Source organism: Equus quagga, chromosome 10 (assembly GCF_021613505.1).
Source record: "Equus quagga isolate Etosha38 chromosome 10, UCLA_HA_Equagga_1.0, whole genome shotgun sequence".
Taxonomy (NCBI): Eukaryota; Metazoa; Chordata; class Mammalia; order Perissodactyla; family Equidae; genus Equus; species Equus quagga.
The window spans coordinates 108,474,507-108,497,332 of NC_060276.1; the positions used below are offsets into that span (position 1 = coordinate 108,474,507).

At 37.4% G+C, this 22,826-nt stretch overlaps 1 protein-coding gene across 5 annotated transcripts in view; it reads right to left on the reverse strand.

The window, feature by feature from the left end:
- Nucleotides 1–2,291: 2,291 nt before the first annotated feature.
- The window catches only part of PPEF1 (protein phosphatase with EF-hand domain 1), a 121,738-nt gene continuing 101,203 nt past the window's right edge, over nt 2,292–22,826 (reverse strand). For all 5 annotated transcript variants that reach the window (XM_046672691.1, XM_046672689.1, XM_046672690.1 and 2 more), the window contains 6 exons: nt 20,942–21,127; nt 19,404–19,546; nt 12,344–12,450; nt 5,263–5,426; nt 4,057–4,141; nt 2,292–2,894 (listed from right to left, as the gene is read on the reverse strand). In XM_046672691.1, coding sequence (XP_046528647.1) covers nt 2,686–2,894; nt 4,057–4,141; nt 5,263–5,426; nt 12,344–12,450; nt 19,404–19,546; nt 20,942–21,127 — 894 coding nt within the window. In that variant the 3' untranslated portion in view covers nt 2,292–2,685. The remainder of the gene's footprint in view (nt 2,895–4,056; nt 4,142–5,262; nt 5,427–12,343; nt 12,451–19,403; nt 19,547–20,941; nt 21,128–22,826) is intronic.

Sequence of the window (22,826 nt, forward strand, 5' to 3'; positions counted from 1 at the left end):
CTGCTTCCCAAAGAACAGAGGATTGTATCAAGAAGAGTTTTACAGTTCCTAGAAACCAGTACGAAAAAGACAAATGGCTATTAGAAAATAAGCAAAGGATAAGAACAAGGATTTTCTTAGAAGAAAACAGACTGGCCAACAAACTAATAAATGTAAAATTTAAGTGTGATTAAGCACAACTCATGTGTCAGGCAGAAGTTTTACAACATTAAATGACAATCTAGTAAAATCAAAATATTTATGGATACAACTTCCAACAAAGGCATATAATTAATTCCAGAGATTAGAAGCCCAAGGAAGAAAATGAGAGTTCCAGAAAGAAACCCTGAGAGTAAATAACCAAAAGACATTCAGGAAGCAACAAAAAAAGACTCATCCAGTACTGCCAGGGATTGGACATTTCTTAAAACCACTATCCCAGGATTATCCGTGGATTTTCATGAGATAATGGGACAGAAGCTCTGTAGATATTAGGTTGTACATATTCAGTGCACTTTAAGATTCTGTTCTTCTGGAACCACTGTCAGTACCAAATTCTGCATCAGTCAGGGTTCAACCAGAGGCCAAACGAGTAGATGTATATACCTAAAACCCGTAGAAGTGGCTTATGCAAGTACGGGAGTAAGGCTGTAGACGCCATACCTGATGCTGGGGCTCAAAGTCCACAGGGCAGGTGGTCAGGAGGGGAAGACCAGGAGCAGGTGCAAACCCACGAGCAAAGCTGGCATCCCACAAGGACAGACTGAAGCCTGAGTCCATTCTTATCCGGTCTGGCCTTGGTGATGAGGTCATCGTGCAGAAGCCAGGGCCCTTTATCACGGAGCTAAACACACACACCTGGCTCAGGAATCAGAGACACTGACAGAGGATCCAGGGCAACATAGAGCAATTTCAGACCTAGCCGCCTCTTCACACCAAGGTGAATCGGCAACTCAGCAACAGCATGTGGGAGCTACACAGTGGCTACTACTTCCCTTTGCCTTCCAAATCTCTAAAGAATCTCCCTTGTGGTCTACCTTAACTAGAAACATAGAAGAAAGAGAATTCTGAGAGAGCTAGTTCAGCCTAGCCAAACTGACACATTACAAAGTCATCACATTCTTTAATGGTTGTATGTGTCTTCAGACCCTCCTTTTGTTCTTGAGTTAGCGTTAGTAAATTATATTTTCCCCTAGGAAATAAGCCATTTACCCACTTTTTTAATGGCATAAAGTTATTCACAGTATTCTTGTGAACTATTTTTAGCAATTTCTGGTAGAGCTACAGTTCCATTTCTTTTTCACTCAGTAATATGGTTATCTTCTTATATTGTTTCTAATTTAATTGCATTATGATCAGAGAATGTAGTATCTTTGTTATTGATTGCTTGGTATTTGAGATATGTTTTGTGGTCTAATACATAATCAATTTTTATAAATGTTCCATTATGTTTGAAAATAACGTGTATTCTCTAAAATTGATTGCCAAGTATACACACACACCTATGTGATCAAGTGGATTAATCGGGTTGTCCAATCTTCTATACACTAATTTTTTGTTTACATGATCAATTACTGACAGAGGTATATTAAAAACTCCCTCTATCACTTTCTCCTAGTAGTTATGTCAATTTTTGCATTATAAATTTTAAAGCTGTGTTATTAGATGCATATAAGTTTATTATCTCTTCCTGGTAAATCGTTCCTTTTAGCCTTCAGCAATGACCTTTTTTATCCCTAATGACATTCTTTACCTTAAAGTCGATCCTGTCTGACATGAATATTGCTATGGTTTTAATTATGCTCTTTTTTTCATGCCCTCTAGGGGTTTCTTTTACTTTCTTGCTAGCTCAGCTATGCATTTAAAAAAGCTATTTGTTATATTCTATCCATTATTTCTGGGGTGTGTAGCAGGCAGGTTTGCAAGATATTTAACCTGGCATATTGATAGATCTTGAAGGTCTCAAACTTAGAAAAAATGAAACAAATCGCCTTTAAACAGAAATTTCCTATTATGTTTGATATGCAATCAGAATAGCAGAATTGCACAGTGTATGCATAACCAAGGCCCCATCTTACCAATGAAGGTGTCAAACCCTATTAATTGTAGGGCTCAATCTGAATGTATTCACTTGGTATTTCCAACAGACAAAAATTATATATATATATATATATATGCTTTTTCAAACAATATACTTCCACAGCTTCCCCCAAGAATCTGATATGACCCCCATCCCTGAAGAGTGGTTCCCCACAATTGGCTTACAGTATCGCCAAAGAAGATTACAGATGGAAATATTTTAAAGGCGGAAATATTTTATTCCATTAAGAGTTTGGTATTCCTCCTCTCATCTCACAGATGTTTCACTTTTCTCTGCTGCTCTGTGGGTTCCTTTCAGTGTATTTCCAAACTGCTCTGCTCTCCGGGTAAGGTAGCATCCAAGAGACCAACACTCAACTCAAACCCAGTTTCTACCTGGCAATGTGTAGGTCCTAACACCAGAGCCAAATCCTATCAGCTGCCATTTAACCTAGTCTTCCCAATAACAGCTTACTAGGGATTCCAATACCCACACTATACATCTGCTCGTGGCATGGATTGGGGTCTACTTTTCTCTACTATTGACTGAATTTCAAAGGTCCTGGAAAAGATTGTGTCAGTGGTTTGGGCCCAACTGTTTACAAGGAGGGAAAGCTCTAATTCTTGTTAAGCAAGTGTGCTATCTGATTTGTGCAACTTATCAAATTTATGCACTACATAGAAAGCATTTAAAAACTCATTAAAGTCAATGCTTCCATCTTTGTTTAAGTCCATTCTTTCGGCGAGTTCATCAACTTGAGAATCATCAATATGAACACTGTAGTGACTGTTGAAAAGTTTCCACATGGTACGAAATTCTTCCATGGAGATCAGGCCTAAAAGAATAGAGGAGAAGGCTGTGAGTGTTCATTTTAAGACCCACCTAAGGCAGGGGTGGGGAAGCCATATTTGTTAAATAGTCCCAATTAGAAGCTCAGTAACATGCCTGACCATTAAGACACTGGAGGAAATGGAAAAGTAAGATTTTAAACATAGGAAACAATTTGTCACTTTCAACTACCAAGTGATCCTGAGATTATTCTGAAGCGGGAATGAGTAAACAGTGAAGGGACAGGGGGAGATTGTGGACTGTGGGACTATATGTGGTATAGAAATTACAAGATCTAAAATCTAAGGTAGAGAGTCATGGAAGGAGGGCAGAGAAGAGAGCAACATCAAAGCAGAGGGAGAAGATAACCTGGGACTCAATAAGAGGACTGCAAACAATGGCTCTGCCATTTTTTATAGCCAATAATTTACTTTCATGTTTTGATTATTGATTTTTTGGTGTTCAATGGTCTCCGCAGTTGGGGATTATCTGATATTTTTTTTTGAGGAAGATTAGCCTTCAGCTAACATCTGCCAATCCTCCTCTTTTTGCTGAGGAAGCCTGGCCCTGAGCTAATATCTGTGCCCATCTTCCTCTATTTTATATGTGGGACGCCTGCCACAGCATGGCCTGCCAAGTGGTGCCATGTCCGCACCCGGGATCCGAACCAGTGAACCCCGGGCCGCCGAAGCGGAACATGCGCACTTAACCCCTGCTCCACCGGGCTGGCCCCCTCTGATGATTTTTTTTAAGTTTCAAATAAGTAATCGTGCATCAAAGCTAAGCAGAAAATGAGTTTTCATAGCCCTCAGTCCCAAAAACAGAATCAGAACTCGAGGAATGATTTGTATTGCCAAGAGTAACTATGATGTTTAAATGGACAGTGAGTTATCTTTTCATCTGTGCTGATGATTTATAAAGCAGCTATTCTTGTCTCACTAATGGCTACATAGGCCTATATAGGACCATATGGTCATGAATACAGACTTTATGGCTAAACTAAAATAACAATAATATTAAATATGAGTTTATCCCCCCCCACACACACACACCTCAAGTTAAATCAAGTTTGGATGAAGAACACAATAGATGAAAACAGAGTCTTGGTTTCAGAGAAGGAGACTAGCCTTTGCTTTCTACTGCTACTAAACTACTCAAAATTCATTTACCTGAGTGATCAGAGTCAATGATATTAAAGATGATTTGCAGGTCAGTTCGGTGTCTGTACAGAGTTTCAATTAGAGTAGACTGAGCCTAAAATAAAGATTTTCTAAATGTTAAAGTATATATAATTAATAACACAGATCAATTTTAGTAAACGTAACAAACACCAAACATCATCACCATTTCAAAGTATGTGATTTAGATAGAAATTTGAGCAGGCAGGCCCACCTTGGAGGCCAACCCTCTTTAATCAGACAAAAGCCCATGCTCTGGTGTTCTGAAGCATCTGCAGTCTGTGGTCCTCAGGGGACAGGGCCAAAGCGAATCAGGAAGCAGTAAATAACAACAGGCACCATTTACTGAGAACATCTGTGTGCCAGGCTCTGCCCTGAGAGCTTTCTATGGATTATTTCATTCAGTCCTCAACAACAGCCCCAAGGAACAGAACTATTATTATGTCCATTTTACAGATTAGAAAGCAGAGGTAAAGTAAGTTTCCTTAGCTGGTAAGCGGCATTTGAGTCCCAGCTGTCTGAAGCCAAGACCTATGAGCTTAGTCACCATGCAAACTGCCTCGTAAGTGAAGCCAAAAGCCTCCTCCGGGTGGATGTTTTAGTCTCCCACCTGCACTTTTACTTCCCTTCCCCTGCTCTTAGCTTCTCGTCTTCCCTACAGTCACCCCAGTGCTGGTTCCCATCGGCTCACTTCCAGCCCAATGTTACATTTAATTGCTGATGAGTTGTTAACTAGTAAGTACTGCATGTCTGACACTTCTCCCTGGGGTATTCCCATTTTAATAAGGGATTCTAAATTTTAAAAATCTTTAAGGTATAATACGTCAGGTCAGTAAATCTATATACTCACAGTTTACTAGGGAATATGTTGAGTATTTTAAGGGGTGTGTTATATGAAAGAATGGATGTCACATTTGCCCTTCTGCTGGACAGCATTTAAGAAAATCACATATTTGATGTTGATTTGCTTGCAGAAGCTTTTTCTTCTTTTTTCTTTTTGCCTATTCTTAGAGCGCACACATTTTTGGAACAGATCGCAATGTACCTGGGAGATCCCCCTTAGGTCTTTCCTAAGACTGCCACTCCCATCCACTAAATAATTTCACTCCCAACTTTTGAAAGGACCAAGTTACTCTTGTAGGCTGTCCAAAGGGTGTTTCGCTCCAACCAGGTTTTGGCTGGGGCTGTTCCACTTGCCTCTTTCACAGGTTTTTGAATGTGAACATCCTGGAAGCTGGACATGTAGTCAACGTTTCCATCTTTGTCTGTGGTTACCAGATGCGAACTCAGGGATCTCCATGGTAAGTTCAGCCCCAAAACGTTCTCCATGGAAAAAGCCCACTGGCCCAGAGAAAGTTTTCCTAACAAGAACAAGAAGGAAAAAGCCCATATAATTGGTTGCTAATTTGATAAAGAGATGCAACCTCCTTGGTGGAGCCAGTGGGCAGCCTGGGGTTTTGAGGTCTGGGTGCCTCCTGCTCCCTATTATGATTTGTCCTTCCAGACTGCCAGCTCTGAGAGGGAATGACTAAGAAAGTCCTCACTGCTCCACAGATCTTTCCCTCACTGTCATGTGGAAGCAATCAGACTTTGGATGTTGGATTTTTTTTTCCCTTTTTCTGATTAACAAAGTAAGGTATGCTTATAATGGAAGATTTGAAAACACAAAAGGATATAAAAAAGAAAAGATTACTTTTATTTTTAATATTTTGGCATATTATTCACTTCTCATTTCCTAGGTAATATCCTTTCATCCCCTAATATTATATGTAGGTTTTCAAAATATAAATATCTTTATTTTTTTCTGATTATTAAAGATATGCTCATTTGAAATGATTTTGAATAAACAGAAAACAATATTATTACTTCTAGTGTTTTTCTATGTATATAAACATGTATACATATATAAATGTATATATATATTTTCTTTCTTAAAGCCAAATACACATTGTACTCTAGCATATATTTTATATACATGTATTACATATGGCAATACACACACACAATAAACATATTTATTCTGACCTGATTTTTTACTCACAATAAATCATGGACATCCATCTATGTTTAATAAACATAGCTCTACATCATCGTTTTAATGGCTAGGAAACTATTCCATTATTTTCTTAGGATCATTTATAGAAGTGAAATTGCTGGAGCAAAGGGTATACACATTTTTAAGGCTTGATATATATTGATATATATATCAATTTGATATATATATTGCCAAACTGCTTTCAAGAAAGAGTATCCATTTATACTCCTACAAGACCATTGCCCACACACTTACCCGCTAAGGACATAATTCTTCTTTCTTTTTATTGAAGTTTAACACACACAGAAAAGTTCACAAAACAAATACAGAACTCAGTGAATTATCACAAAGGGAATTCTTATGTATGCTTATATACCACCACCAAGGAAAAGAAGTAGAACAATGCCAATATGGAAAAGGCCCCCTTGTGGCCCCTCGCAATTACTATCACCTCCCACTTTCCCAAGGAGAGCCACCATCTTGATTTCTAACACTATAGTTTACTTTTTGCCTTTTTTGATCTATATGTAAAAGGAATCATAAAGTATATATTTTGGGGGAAGTCTGGCTTCTTTTGCTCAACACTAAGTTCATGAGATTCAGCTATGTTGTTCCATTTAGTTGTAGTGCCTTCATTTTCATTGATGTATAGTATTCCATGGTATGAATATTCACAATTTACATATCCATTCTACTGTTAGTGGACAATGGGTTATTTCCAGTATGGGGCTATTACAAACAGTGCTGCTAAGAACATTTCTTTACATGCCACTTTGGTACATTGAACCTATAGCTCAATTTGAGGAGAATTTATATCTTGACAGCTTTGGCCCTTGAACACATAATATCCACTGATTTATTTCAGTCCTTTTTAATTTCTCTTAATAATATTTTAGAAATCTCATACATCAATCATTAGATTTCTCCCTCTGTACTTGATTATCTATTGTGAATGGTATCTTTTAAGATTTTCATTATCTAAAAGTTAATTGCTAGCTATACCAGTTATCAATTTATTCCCACTCAGCTCCAAATATACCCTTCTTTGCCCTGTTTTGTGATACTGGAGCTGAACCCTGTAAATATTTCTCCTTTGGCAGCTGGTATAATGTTAGGCTTTCTCAGTAGAGGGTACAGGAAGACTGTTCTAAGATAGCAGAAGAAATGGTTCTGATGTGCTTCACTTCTCCAGCACAGCATGGTTGCCAGAGGTGTGTGGGAAATGCAGTGGCACCCAGTCTCTAGTCAATCTCACTGACACCACAGTGGGTGGCTGCTTCTTTGCCAGCAGTGTGTGGGAGACACAGTAGTACACAGCCCAGTGGGTGTTTTGCTGGAACCCCAGTGGGTGGCTCCATCCTCTCCAGTCCTGGCCTACTAGCTACAGACCAACTCTGACCTGAGACACCTCAGTGAACTTCTGCCCCATCCAGTGGGCCACAGTCACACTCTCTCTAATGAGGTCTGAATCTTAGCCTTGGTGGAGAGTAGGGGACTCTTCCATGCTTGTTCCTTCCTGGGTACTCTCTCTCAGCCTTAGAGATGGTAGCTGCTCCCTACACTTCCTATCTCTCTATTCTTTAGAGTTCTCTATTATCCCTTTTAGTAATTAATTACCTTTTACTAGTTAATAAGTCTTTATATTAAATTTGCATATTCAAATTATTGATATGGTTTCTGTCTCCTGAATAGACTCTGACTATTACACTAGTATATGGAAATGCAATCAATTTCTGTGTATTGACCTTGTGTTCTACAACTTACTAAATTCACTTATTAACTCTAATAGTTTTTCTATGGATTTATTTGCGTTTTCTATATTCTCAATCATGTTGTCTATACATAGTGACATTTTTTTTCCTGCTTTTTATCCCCAAATCCCCCCAGTACATAGTTGTATATTTTAGTTGTGGGTCCTTCTAGTTGTGGCATGTGGGACGCCTCCTCAATGTGGCCTGACAAGTGGTGCCATGTCTGCACCCAGGATCCGAACCAGCAAAACCCTGGGCCACTGAAGCAGAGCGTGCAAACTTAACCACTCAGCCACGGGGCTGGCCCCCCATAGTGACATTTTATTTCTTCCTTTCTAATTCTTATCATTTTATTTAACTTGCCTTATTGCACTGCCTAGCATCCATAGTACAATGTTGAACAGAATCTTGAGAGTGGGCATCTGTCTTAGTTCCCTACTGCTGCTGTAACAAATTACCACAGACTTAGTGGCTTAAAATAAAACAAATTTATTCTCTTATAGTTCTGGAGGTTAGAAGTCCAAAACCACTTTTGCTGGGCCAAAGTTAAAGTGTCGGCAGGGCTGGTTCCTTCTGGGGGCTCCGAAGGGAGGATCTGTTTCCTTGCCTTTCTCAGCTTCTAAAGGCTACCTATATTCATTCCTGGGCTTGAGGCACCTTCCCCATTTTCAAAGTGCATCATTTCAGTATCTGCTTCCATCATCACATCACCTTCTCCTCTGACTCTGACTCCTCCTAGGTCCATTTTATAAAGATCATAGTGAGTACATCAGACCACCTAGACAATGCAGGATAGTCTCTACAGGTCAAGATCCTTAATTTAATCACATCTGCAAAGTCCCTTTTGCCATATAAGGTAACATGCACAGATTCTGGGAATTATGATGTGGACGTATTGGGAGAAGAGGCATTATTCAGCCTACCACAGCATCCTTCCCTCATTCCAAATCTTAGAAGGAAAGGTCTCAACATTTCTCCATTAAGTATACTATTTTTTATAGGCTTTGGTAGATATCTTTTATGAGGTTAAGGAAGTTTTCTTCTATTTTTAGTTTTCTAAATGTTTTTTAAAACCATGAAACCAGGATGAAATACATACAACAATTTTTTCTTATTTTGAGAGAATTATATGACTTCTTTAATTTTGTCAAAATGGTGAATTACACTGATTGATTGGGGGGGGGGTTTTGTGAGGAAGATTGTCACTGAGCTAACATCTGTGCCAATCTTTCTCTATCTTGTATGTGGGACACCGCCATAGCATGGCTTGATGAGCGGTATGTAGGTCCATGCCCGGGATCCAAACCTGCAAACCCCAGGCCACTGAAGTAGAGCGTGTGAACTTAACCACTACACCACTGAGCTGGCCCCTACACTGATTGATTTTTGAATGTTAAAATAACCTAGAATTGCCAGTATTCCTAGAATAAACCAAACTTGGTTGTGATACATTAATTTTTTGCTAATGTTTCATCTAGGATTTTTTTCATCTAAATTTATGAGTGGGATTAGCCTTTAGTTTTCCTTTTCCATAATGTTCTTGTTAGGTTTGGGTATCAAGATTATGCTGATCCCCTAAAATGATCTTGGAAGTGTTCCCTCTATTTCTATTCTCTGGAAGAGTTTGTGTAAGATTGGTTTTACTTCTTTCTTAAATGTATATTGTAATAGTGATAGTGAGCTATCTGAGCTCAAGCTTTCTTTGTGGAAAGTTTCAAAATTTCAGATCCAATTTCTTCAATAGTTATAAGATTGTCCAGATTTTCTATTTCTTTTTGTGTCAGTTTTGTAAGTTTGTGAGTGTGTGTGTACGTATATATTTTAGGAATTTGTCCATTTAATCTGAAGTTTCAATTCATTAGCATAAGAGTTTCCACAATAATACACCTTATGAGCTTTTTGATATCTGTAAAGTCTGTAGTAATGTCTCCCCTTTCAATGCTGACATTGGTTATTTGTTTTTCTCTCTCTCCCTCCCTCCCTCCTTACCAGGGTTTTACCAACTTTACCAGTTTCTTCAAAGAACCATTTTTTCACTTCGTTGATCATAGTTTCATCTTTTAAAAATATATGTATTTAGGGTTATCAATGCCTCTCTAATTTGCATCCCATAAGTTTTGATATGTTGCATTTTCATTATCATTCAGTTTCACCATTCTAATTTCTACCATGATTTCTTCTTTGATCCAGGGGTCAAAGGAATCTAAAGAAGAAGTACATTTCTCATTTCCAAGCCCAAGGGGATTTTCTGACTACATTATGTGATTGAGTTGTAGCTCAATTCACTATGTCAGAGAATTTATTCTGTATGTTTCCAATACAAAATTTGTTGAGATTTGCTTTATGTTTCAATTTACAGTCAATTTTTGTAAATGTTCCATTTGTGCTTGACAAGAATGTGTGTTCTGCAATGGTGGATGCAGAGTTCTTATGTATGTCTTTTAGGGAAAGTTTGCTAATCTTTTTGTCTGTTTACTCTTTTTTTAGTTCCTGAGAGAGGAGTATTAAAATCTCTCACTAGGATGGTAGATTTTTATACTCCTATTTGTTCTGTCCATCTTTGTTTCACATATTTTTGAGGCTATATTAATAGGTCCATACACATTTAGAATAGATTCACTTGGCAAACTGAATACTTTATCATTAGAAAGTGTCCCTTTTTATTTTTAGTAATGTATATTTCCCTCAAGCCTTCTTTGTCTGTTATTAACAGAACTGTTCTGATTTTGTTTTTGTTAGTGTTTTCATGTTATATATTTTCTAAATTTTATTCTCAATGTTTTGTATGTATGGTTCCACTGTCTACTGGCTTCTATTGCAATTATTGAGAAGTCTGATATCAGTCTAATTGTTGTTTCTTTGTAGCAATGTGTGTTTCCTCTGCTTGCTTTTAAGATTTTCTCTTTGCTGTTGGTGCTCTGTAGTTTTACCACAAGGGTGTGCCAGTGTGGATTTAACTTTATTTATCCTGTTCGAGAATCATTATTCCTCTTTACCTGTGAATTTGAGTCTTTCATCAGTTCTGGAGAAATTTCAACCATTATCACATCAAATATATCCTCTCTTACATTCTCTCCTCCTGGGACTCTGATTAGATGTATGTTAAACCTCCTCATCTTACTGTTCATAACTCTTAATCTTTCTAATTCTTTCTTAAGCAGTGTGTAATTTTCTATTTAAGCCACCCGTTATTTTTTTTTAATTTTTTTATTCTCGAAAATTGATCAGACCAAACATTTTGACTTCAGCATTTCAGGGCATGGAAAAGCTTATAGATTTGACATCCTGTCAAATAGGACTGCAAATGAATGATCTTCTCCTTTTTATTTTTTTAAGATGTGCTTTTCTTTTGGTGGGGAAGATTGGCCCTGAGCTAACATCTGTTGCCAATCTTCCTCTTTTTTCCCTCCCCAAAGCCCCAGTACATAGTTGTATATCCTAGTTGTAGATCATTCTAGTTCCTCCATGTGGGATACCACCACAGCATGGCTTGATGAGCAGTGCGTAAGTCCACACCCAGGATACGAACCATAGAACCCCAGGCTGCCAAACCAGAGTGTGTGAACTTAACCACTCCACCATGGGGCCCCTATTTTTTTTAAACAAGTATATTAGTATGTTTTTATATCTATTTGGTTCTTCTTCAAATCATTTTCAAATGCATTCTTTTATTTCTTTAAACATTTCTTAGCTAATTTTTATTTTGTATTTGATAATTCCAACATTTGATGACTTTGGAGAACTAAATCTGTTGTTTGTTGTTTCTGCTGTTACTCATGATAGCTTGTCTCCTTGTTTGTTTAGTGATCTTTGGTTGTGAGCTCATGGTTGATCTTTATCTCTGGATATACTAGTGGCCAAAATTAGGGATGCTCCCCATGAAGATAAATTTGCATTTGCTTGCCAGGAGTCAGAGGGCACTACAGACACAGGACTACTTTAGCCACTTTGAGGGTCCAGGTTTAATGTGGAAGTCTCAAATTCAGGTTATCCATCTTTCTGCTATCTTATGGTTTAGTCTCAGGACTGATTGCTACACTGATATTAGCATTTGCCCCCAGGAAAATCCAGCCTTTTGTGCTTGCTTTCTGCTCCATGCACCCACATGTGGTTTCAAAAAACCTTTCATGGGGAGAGAAGATGCAGCTTAGAGATTTATCTTACTGTGAAGGCTGATAAATGCATTAAAATTCTGTATCCTCTAGGATCTAGCTGTTTCTTAACAGGAGGGCCTTCCAGGGTGTCTAGTCTGACATACTACCAAAATAGAAATCTAAATCAGGGTTGTTTTTTTTAAGTTAAAAGAAGCTTACTGAAAAGGAGGAATATGCCTTTTTCTAAGCATATAATGGATTATATTTTATTTTTATCTCTATCATTCCTCGCTAGTAAAAATAGAAAACTGAAATTTTAAGGAAGCAAAGAAAATGAAAACTGATCTGTATGTAACCTGGTATGTTAAGAAATGGAAAGCATTACATAATTTTATTACCTGATTTATTGCGGTCTTGAAGTTGGAAAGCACGAATGAGGTCAGTTTTTCGTGAAATCAGTCTCTCTTTTAATATCCTGATGGCACTACTTTCCATAATATTCACCCTATGTTAACAAAACAGTTATTAAGTTAAAGTTACATAAATCATCCTGTTCTGTTTCATTTTAATGTGCTATTTACCACTTACCAGAGTTTCTACTTTAAATGAATTGTCTAGCTTCACACATACCATGTTACTAGGTGATGAATGTGTGTATATGTTTGTATGTGCGTGCATATTATGTGAAATTTTAAAAAGGATTACCAATGGTGTTTCTTATTTCAAAGATTCACATGAACAATTAATGTCCAAGAATATACAAGACAATTTTGAAGAAGAAGGAAAATAAAGAGGGACTTGCTATAAAGGATATTGAAATTTACCATAAAGTTACTGAAACAAAACAGAGAAGACAGATACATGAGTAGAACATAATAGAAATTTCATGAATATAGAGAACTATATATGGGAACAATAAATATGACAAAGGAGGTATTACAATTCAGTAGAAAAGGACAATTTTTTTAAATGGTGCTAGTATAGCTGGCTAACTGTCTGAATGCTAAACTCCTATATCAGACCATTTACAAAAATAAATTTAAAATAAAGGAGGAACAGAGGAACAAAGTACTCACGAGTCATATACCCCCAAAAAAGGGAAAATGGCAGATGTAAATCCAACCATATCAATAATAACATCATATGTGAATGGATTAAAAAATCAAGACTGGATTAAAAAAACAAGATCCAACTAAATGTTGTCTACAGGAGACACACTTTAGTTTCAAAGATACAAAAAGTTTGAAAGGGAAAGGATAAAAAAAGATATACCATGCAAACAGCAACCACAAGAGAGTTAGAGTGGGCATACTAGTAGAATAGACTTTAAGACAAAAGCTGTCACTAGACATAGAGAGGAATATTTTATAACGATAAAAGAGTCAATCAGTCAAGAAGATAAAACAATTGTAAACATCTATGAACCTAACAAGAGAACCCAAAACTACATGAAGTAAAAACTGAAAGAATTGAAGGGAGAAATAGATAATTCAACAATAATAGTCGGGGACTTCAATACTCTACTTTCAATAATAGATAGAACAACTAGGCAGAAAATTAACAAGGCTATAAAAGACTTGAACAGCACTATAAAGCAACTAGATCTAATATATATGCATAAAATACTCTACCCAACAACAGCAGAATATACATTTTTCTAAAGCACATATGGAAAAATCTCCAAAGCAGATCTTATGCTAGGCCATAATATAAACCTAAATAGATTTAAAATAATTAAAATCTTACAAAGTATCTTTTCTGACTACAAAAGAAATAAATTGGAGATTAATAACAGAAAGAAATTTGGGAACATCACAATATCAGGAAATTAAACAACACAATCCTAACTAACCAATGAGTCAAAGAAGAAATCACAAAAGAAGTTAGAAAATACTTTAAGATGAATAAAAATTAAAATGCAACATGCTAAAACATATGAGATGTACCTAAAGCAGTGCTTAGAGAAAACATTAAAGCTATAAATGCCTATATTAAAAAAGAAGAAAGATCTCAAATCAATAACATAATGTTTACCTTCAAAAACTGGAAAAAAAAGAGTAAACTAAACCCAAAGCAAGCAGAGGATGGAAAGAATAGAGGAGAAATAAATGAAATAGAGAATAGAAAAACAATAGAGAAAATCAACAAAACCAAAAACTGGTTCTTTGAAAAGATTGATAAAATTGACAAACCTTTAGCTAGACTGGCCAAGAAAAAAAGAAAGAAGGCTCAAATTTCTAAAATCAAGAATGAAAGAGAGGTCATCACAACTGACCTTACAGAAATAAAAAAGATTATAAGGGAATACTATGAACAACTGTATACCAACAAATTAGATAACCTACATGAAATAGATAAATTCCTATAAAGATATAAGCTACCAAAACTGACTAAGAAGAAATAGAAAAACTAAACATACCTAAAACAAGTTAAAAGACTGAATAAGTAACCAAACAACTTCTCACAAAGAAAAGCTCAGGGCCAGATGGCTTCACTAGTGAATTCTACCAAACACTTAAAGAAGAATTAATACCAACCGTTTGCAACAAACTCTTCCAAAAAACAGACAAGGTGGGAATACTACCCATTTTATCATATGAAGAAAGTATTACCCTGATACCAAAACCAGACAAAGATCAAAAGAAAACTACAGACCAATATCTCTTATGAATATAGATGGAAAATCAACAAAATACTAGCAAACTGCATCCAGCAACACATAAAAAGGATTATACACCATGAACAAGTGGGATTTATCCCAGGAATATAAGGTTTGCTTAACATCTGAAATCAATCAAAGTAATACACCATATTAATAAAATAAAAGAGAAAAACCAGATGATTGTCTCAATAGATGCAGAAAAAGTATTTGACAAAATCCAATATTCTTTCATGATAAAAACACTCAACAAACCAGGCATAGAAGGGAACTTCCTCAACCTGATAAAGAGCATCTACCAAAAACACATAGCTAATATACTTAATGGTGAAAGACTGAATGTGTCCTTCTCAAGATCAGGAATAAGGCAAAGATATTTGCTCTCAGCACTTCTTTTCAACATTGGTCTAGAGGTTCTAGCTAGGACAATTAAGCAAGAAAAAAAAATAAAGAGCATCCAGATTGGAAAAGAAGAAGTAAAACTACTCCATTCACAGATAATATGATCTTGTATATAGAAAATCCCAAGGAATTCACTGAAAACTATTAGAGCTAATAAACAAGTTCATCAAGATTGCATAATGTACAAAAATCAATTGTATTTCTATACACTAGAAAGGAAAAATCCAAAACTGTAATTAAGAAAACAATTCCACTTACTATAGCACCAAAAAGAACAAAATATTTAGAAGTGAATTTAACAAAAGAAGTCCAAGACTTGTACACTGAAAACACAAAACATTGTTCAAGGAAATTAAAGAAGATCTAAATAAAGAGAACAATATTCCATGTTCATGGATTGGAAGACCTAATATTGTTAAGATGGCAACAGCCACCAAATTGACCTACAGATTCAAAATAATCCCTATCAAAATCCCAGATGACATTTTTGCAGAAGTTGACAAGCTGATTCTAAATTTCATACAGAAATGCCAGGGACTCAGAATAACCAAAACTATCTTTAAAAAGAACAAAGTTTGACTCACATTTTCTAGTTTCAAAACTAACTACAAAGCTATAGTAATCAAGACAATGTGTTATTCGCATTAGGACATATAGATCAATGCAATACAATTTACAGTCCAGAAATAAACCTGTACCTTTATGGTCAATCGATTTTTGACAAGTGTGCCAAGACAATTAAATGGGGGAAGGATAGTCTTTCCTACTGATGGTGCTGGGACAACTGGATATCCACATGTAAAAGAATAAAGTCAGACCCCTACCTCACATCACACACAAAAATTAACTCAAAATGGATCAGATACCCAAATGTAAGAGCTTAACCTATAAAATTCTTAGAAGAAAACACAGGAATAAATCTTCATGACTTTGTGTTAGGCAATGTCTCCTTAGATACAACACCAAAAGCACAAGCAAAAAAAAGAAAAAAACAGATATATTGAATTTCATCAAAATTAAAAACTTTTGTGCTACAAATCATACCATCAAAAAAGGGAAAAGAGGGGCCAGCCCAGTGGCATAGTGGTTAAGTTCATGCACTCCACTTCAGTGGGCTGGGGTTCATGGGTTTGGATCCTAGGCATGGATCTACACACCGCTCATCAAGCCATGCTGTGGTGGCATCCCATATACAAAATAGAGGAAGATTGGCATGGATGTTGGCTCAGCGACAATCTTCCTCACCAAAAAAAAAAGAAGAAAGAAAGGGAAAAGACATCCTACAGAATGGGAGAGTATATTTGCAAAGCATGTATTTAATAAGTGACACATATGTAGGATATATAAAGAACTCTTACAATGCAATAATAAAAAGAGTAATAACAATTAAAATAGAAAATGGATCTGAAATAGACATTTCTCCAAAGATATACAAATGTCCAATAAGAACATGAAAAGATCCTCAATATTACTAGCCATTAGGGAAATGCAAATCAAAACCACAATGAGATTCTATCTCACATCCCCTAAGATGGCTATAATCAAAAGGACAGATCATAACAAGGGTTGCAAGGACATGGAGGAATTGGAATCCTCATATATTGCTGGTGGGAATGTAAAATTGCACAGCCCCTTGGGAAAAAAGCTTACAAGTTCCTCAAAATGTTAAACATAGAGTTACCATTTAATCCAGCAATTGCACTTTCAGGTATATACCCAAGAGAAATGAAAACATATGTACGCACAAAACTTTGTCCACTCATGTTCAAAACAGCATTATTCATAAGAGCCAAAAAGTGGAAACTCAAATTTCCATTAGCTGATAAATGGTCAAAGAAAATGTGGCTATGTCCATACAATGGCATATTATTCAGCCATACAAAGGCATGAAGTACCAATACATGTTACAACATGAATGAACCTCAAAAACATTGTGCTGAGTGAAAGAAGCCAGTCACAAAAGACCACATAGTCTGTGATCCCATTTGCATGAAATGTCCAGAATAGACAAATCTATAGAGACAGAAAATAGATTAGTGGTTGCCTGGAGCTTGTGATGGGGTAGGTGACTACCTGAGTGACTGCTGAGTATAAGTTTCCTTTTGAAGATGGCGACAAAGTTCAAAAATTAGATTATGGTCATGGTTGCACAACTCTGTAAATACACTAATATCATTGAATTGTATACTTTAAATTGATAAATTTTATGGTATGTAAATTATATCTCACAAAGCTATAAATTAAATAAACGAGATTAATTTATATATATTTATATAAATTTGTTGTAGAGATATTTTTCTAACAAAGGTGAAAATCCAAAAGTCATAATGAAATGATAAATAAATGTAATTTCATAGAACTAAAGCAAAATCAAGACACCAACAAAATATATGCGACATGTCCATAAAAATCCTTTATTTCCTCATATGCAAAGAACTCCTAAAAATTGATCAGAAAATGACCAACAAAAACCAATATAAAATGGGGGAATGATATAAATAGAAGAAAATAATACAAAAAGAAGAGAAAATGCAGTGTCCCAAAACATAAGATGGGTAAACTCAGCTGTCTAAAAAATGCTAATTAAAACTATGAGATTTACCATTTTTATCCAGCAGCTTGGCAAGAAATAAGAAAGGTAATAATATCTGAGACTAAAGAGGATGTAAAGATATTGGTATGCTGTTTTTCAGATTGTTAATTGTTACAATTCTTTTGGAGTATCTAGCAAAATTTTAAACATACAAATCCATAAATCCCACATTCTGAAATCTTATGTAAAAAAAGCACTAAGACTTATGGATATATGTATGTATGTATACACACACACACACACAGAGGTATGTTTGTTATAGCATTATTTTTAGGTACAAAATCCTGGAACCAATCTGGATGGCCATCAGTTGAACAAGAATTAGTCACTCCATAATTGTTATGGCACATGTATGCTACAGAGTATTATGCATCTGCTAAAAAAATGAGTTAGGTCCATATATACTAATTTGGAGTGATGTTCACAATATAATCTTTAGGGGAAAAAGTCAGCTGCACAAGACAGTGTGCAGTATGATTCTATCTTTGTCAAAAAAATGTACAGGGCCTGGCCCGGTGGCACAGTGGTTAAGTGCACACGTTCCGCTTCGGCGGCCCGGGGTTGGCCGGTTCGGATCCCGGGTGAGGACACAGCACCGTTTGTCAAGCCATGCTGTGGTAGGCGTCCCACATATAAAGTAGAGGAAGATGGGCACAGATGTTAGCTCAGGGCCAGTCTTCCTCGCAAAAAAAGAGGAAGATTGGCAGCAGATGTTAGCTAAGGGCCAGTCTTCCTTAAAAAAAAAATGTACGTATGTTATTTACTGCCTTTCTTCTCCCACTGGGATATGCATTTGATGAGGGAATGGACTTTTGTCTATTTTGTTTATTGCTGTATCACCTGTGCCTAGAACAGTATCTGATACACAGTAGGTGCTCAAAATTTTTATTCAATGGATGAATCATTGCTTGTCTATTTCTGTAGGAGCAAGGAGAAGAGGGTGGGAGGGTCCACTCCAGGATATTCATTTCACTTGCCTCTGCAAAAAGGATTATTGAGAGGTAGGAGGAGAAAAAATCATTAACATTTTCTTTGTACATCTTTGTTTTGTCTCACTTGTTAAGAATAAACATATTCATTTTATAATGAAAAAATCTAAAAAATATTATGTTAAAGGGAGAAAAGGAAGATAAGCTAAGAACACCATTACATGGAGAGACACACTCGACTCTTGTCATATCCACTTCTGGGTAGAGACGAAACGAAGAGGCAAGAGCAGATTGAGCTGTTTGGGAGCAGAGAAGACTGTAGGTTATGGGACTGGGTGGGTGCAGGGACCTTCTTTTTTTTCCATTCAATTAAGGACTGTTTGTAGATGCTTTATCCATCTAAAGAAATAGATGAATTGAAAATTGCTCCTCGGGGCCGGCCCCGTGGCCGAGTGGTTAAGTTCGCGAGCTCCACTGCAGCCGCCCAGGGTTTCACCAGTTCGGATCCTGGGGTTTGGATCCTGGGCACGGACATGGCACCGCTCATCAAGCTATGCTGAGGTAGCATCCCACATGCCACAACTAGAGGGACCCACAACTAAAAATATACAACTATGTCCCGGGGGGCTTTGGGGAGGAAAAAAAAAGAAAAAAAATTTTTTTTAAATTTAAAAAAAAAAAAGAAAATTTCTCTTCTTGGTTTCAAATATGAGCACATTCACTGCTTGGTGTCTGAAACTATTTCCATTTTGTTTCTACCAATGAGTAACCAATAAGTGCTTGTCTCCATTCTCGTGGCTGCTCTTAGTCACTCTGGACTGGTTCTACTTGGTCACCAGTACCAGCACTCAGAATTCTCCTTAGAGTATACACACCTTTGGTAAAGAGGCCTTGAGCACGTTGCCCTAGTTACTTGGTACTGGAAAAATTGAGGGGTCATACCAGAGCCCAGTCTGATGTAAGCTCCTCGATTGCTGCCTTCTTCATAATAATTGGAAGCAGAAAATACAGTAACAACCTGATTAAAGAAAAAGAGGGTCAGGTTCACAGAGAGTTAGTCCTCAAAAGGTCCTTCAATAAAATCAGAAATAGCTCAATTCTTAAAAAGCAAAAACCAAAGTTCAAAATCCATACAAATGATCTAAATCTGATGGGATTTCGTGTGACTCCATTAGAGAGAAACAAGGCTTTTAAATCAGTGTCCCCAGGAGTATTAACTTCTAGCCACTCATCCTTGCAGTTCATGGCCTTGCAATCCTGTGTACAATTTTAGTTCCATATCTTAGAATACTCCTTAATGCTCAATTTTGCAAATTCTAATTTTCCAAGAGGGCAAGCCTTTATTTTCTTTCCTTGTGATATTTGAACATTCAAATAAAACTTGTCTAGTATCACATTTTTTTTTGCTTGGAACGGACTGATTTAGAGGGCTTAGGGCCTCACACAAAACCAGTGCCTTAAGGGCAGAGAGAGAGTGGCTAGAATAAGGGATCACACACAACCACTCTGCTGGGAAGGAACCAGCCTTGGAGCCCTGGTGGAGGATGGGAGGGTAATACTAGTCTGTGACAGGAAACCAGTCCTGCCCTAATGAGCATGTCACTTCAGACAAGCCACTGCTATTTCCTCTCCATTTGCTTATTACAAAGAAATCCTAAATAACACTTGCCTTAACCATCTCACAATGTTAGTATGAGCCTCAAATGAACAGAGTTAAGAAAAGTGAAAGTATTTAAATAAAAGGAAATGCCACATAATTTGATATTCCTTTTTATTTATTGCTGTTCACTATTAGAAAGAGGGGCATCCGAGGACAATGTGGGACAAGAAACCAGTTCCTCAGTCCTCACCTCTTTTAGCCTTATCAGACACCACTGAAGGAGCACAACACGCTCCATTTTAGCGGCTGCAGCTAAACTGACCTCAGCGAGTGCCTTGCTAGAGATCACCTACTCAGTGAATGGAAGGAAAGTATGTTTGGTGGCTCTGCCCTGCAAAGGGAAAGCACAAAAAGGTGGGAGAGAGCAAACCGGTCTCCCTGCTGCCTTCCACGTCCTCTGTGAGGGTAAGTGCAGTCTTAACCTGACTGTACCAGAGAGTTGCCTTGCGGTTAGTAAAGAACAAAGCATTTCTATGAGTGTACTTGGTGTCATGTGTCAGAATTTCCATCTGAGGTTAGGGAAGATAAGAGAAACAAACCAAATAGCTCTCAGTATGAGGGACAGTGAGGTCTCTACAAACAACCTATATGAACCCTACAGTCTCCTATTTCTGTCCACCAGAGTATGGCCTTTTGTTTTGGTACTAGGGAAAACATCTTCCCATGGGCCTCTACGTCAGACACATCCTATAAAAAAAGACTCTGCTTGGGGGGAGGATATCTGTGATGATGTCACCAACAATGTCAGCTTACCTTCCCATCATGGCAGATTTCGTACCCTTCGGGCTTACATTCATGAGACCTAACAAGCATCTTCAACTGGTATCTATTAAGAATCTTGGAGGTAATATCTGGTCCAAAATAGCAGCCCCCTCCTCGACTTGTGTTTGGGTAACAGCCTCTTTTGCCTCTGGGATCACTCCACAGAATATCGATAACCTTGGAACAACAAACCAGATTAGGCTGCTGCTTACAGGTGAGAGTCTATCTTTCCAGATTCTAACTTCTTTGCCAGAAAGATTAACCCAAGTTACCCCAAAGTCTTACTGTTTCTCATTCCTCCTTCAAAATTGTTTCATACTCATCTCCATGAATCCTTTCCAGAATAATTTTAATGCCCATAGCCACCACAATCCCTTTCCGCTCATCCCCAATAACCAATGTAGCGATAACAATAACCAATGCAGCAATACTTAGCAATCATAAAGAGTCAGCCCTTGGCTTTTTTTTTTTTTTTGGTCTTTAAAAATTCCATCACAGGGGCCAGCCCGGTGGTGCTGTGGTTAAGTGTGCACGTTCCACTTCGGCGGCCCCAGGATCGGGTGGTTCGGCAGCTGGTTCGGATCCCGGGTGCTGATGTGGCACCGCTTGTCAAGCCATGCTGTGGTAGGCGTCCCACATACAAAGTAGAGGAAGATGGGCATGAATGTTAGCTCAGAGCCAGTCTTCCTCAGCAAAAAGAGGAGGACTGGCAGTAGTTAGCTCAGGGCTAATCTTCCTCAAAAAAAAAATAATAAAAATAAAGTAAAATAAAAATAAAAATTCCATCACAATTATTTCACAGTTTGCTGACTCTACAAAGGTCTTTTCTCTTTAAAATCTTCCCTGTCCTGTGCAAAGGAGAAAGTAGCTCCCGACAATGAATACACATTAGGTGTTCTTAATATGTTCAAAGAAATAAAGTAGGTCTCTCAACTGTGCCTTTGGCACTGGTTTTTGTCCTGTTGAGCACATGGCATGAAGAAGCCTTTGCTTTTTCCTACTATAAATACAGACAGCTATTCTTCCAAGAACACCTCCTAAAGCATTGCCTTCACTGTTTGCCCCCTTGATAAATACATCCTCAGTTTCAGCAATACCTTTAGTCACTGATTGCTTTGAACAGTGTCTTCTCCTAAATCCACAAGTACTTTATTAGCATAACATTTCCTTTTGGGACCGAAAAAGGCAAATACAGGCTACACGATGTCCAGCACTGAAGACTCAAGTTTCTACGAATATTTTTCATAGAAAATTGGGGGCTCCTTCTTTGTGGCTCTGATCTACATATGTTTTGACAAATAAAAATGGCAAGCAATAGGAGATATTGGAGTATATGAGGAAGACGTGGTGTAAACCTAATTTGGCCTGACTGTTTTTTCCAAAAGGGCCTGACTGTGGCCATTGAGTACGCATTGCATATCTGCTTTAAAACATTTCCTATGGCAAGAACAAAAGGCCCTTGAGATACAGGTGCAACTTCCCCCCACATTGGCATTTCCTTAGGGATAAGCATCTTTCCTTAGGCTAGGAACTGATTGCTGCACTCACCTTTGACCACCCAGCTCACCTGTGACCACTCGGTTAGAGACAACAGACTGCCACCCTGCTGTGTTCACTGAGACAGAAGACCTACCTGCTGTTTCATCAATTGCTGTGCAGTCTCGCGACTATTGTAAAAGCGACAGAGCAGTCTCGCGACTATTGTAAAAGCGACATTTCAATCCTATGTGAAACATCCTCTCTGGGGGTATATAACCACTCTGTGCACCCCACTTCTTCGGGGCCCTTTCTTCCTTTGGGAAGAAAGGCCCCGGGCCATGGTCCTCAGATTTCAGCTCAGAATAAACTCTTCCAAATTTTCATTTATAGATTGGTT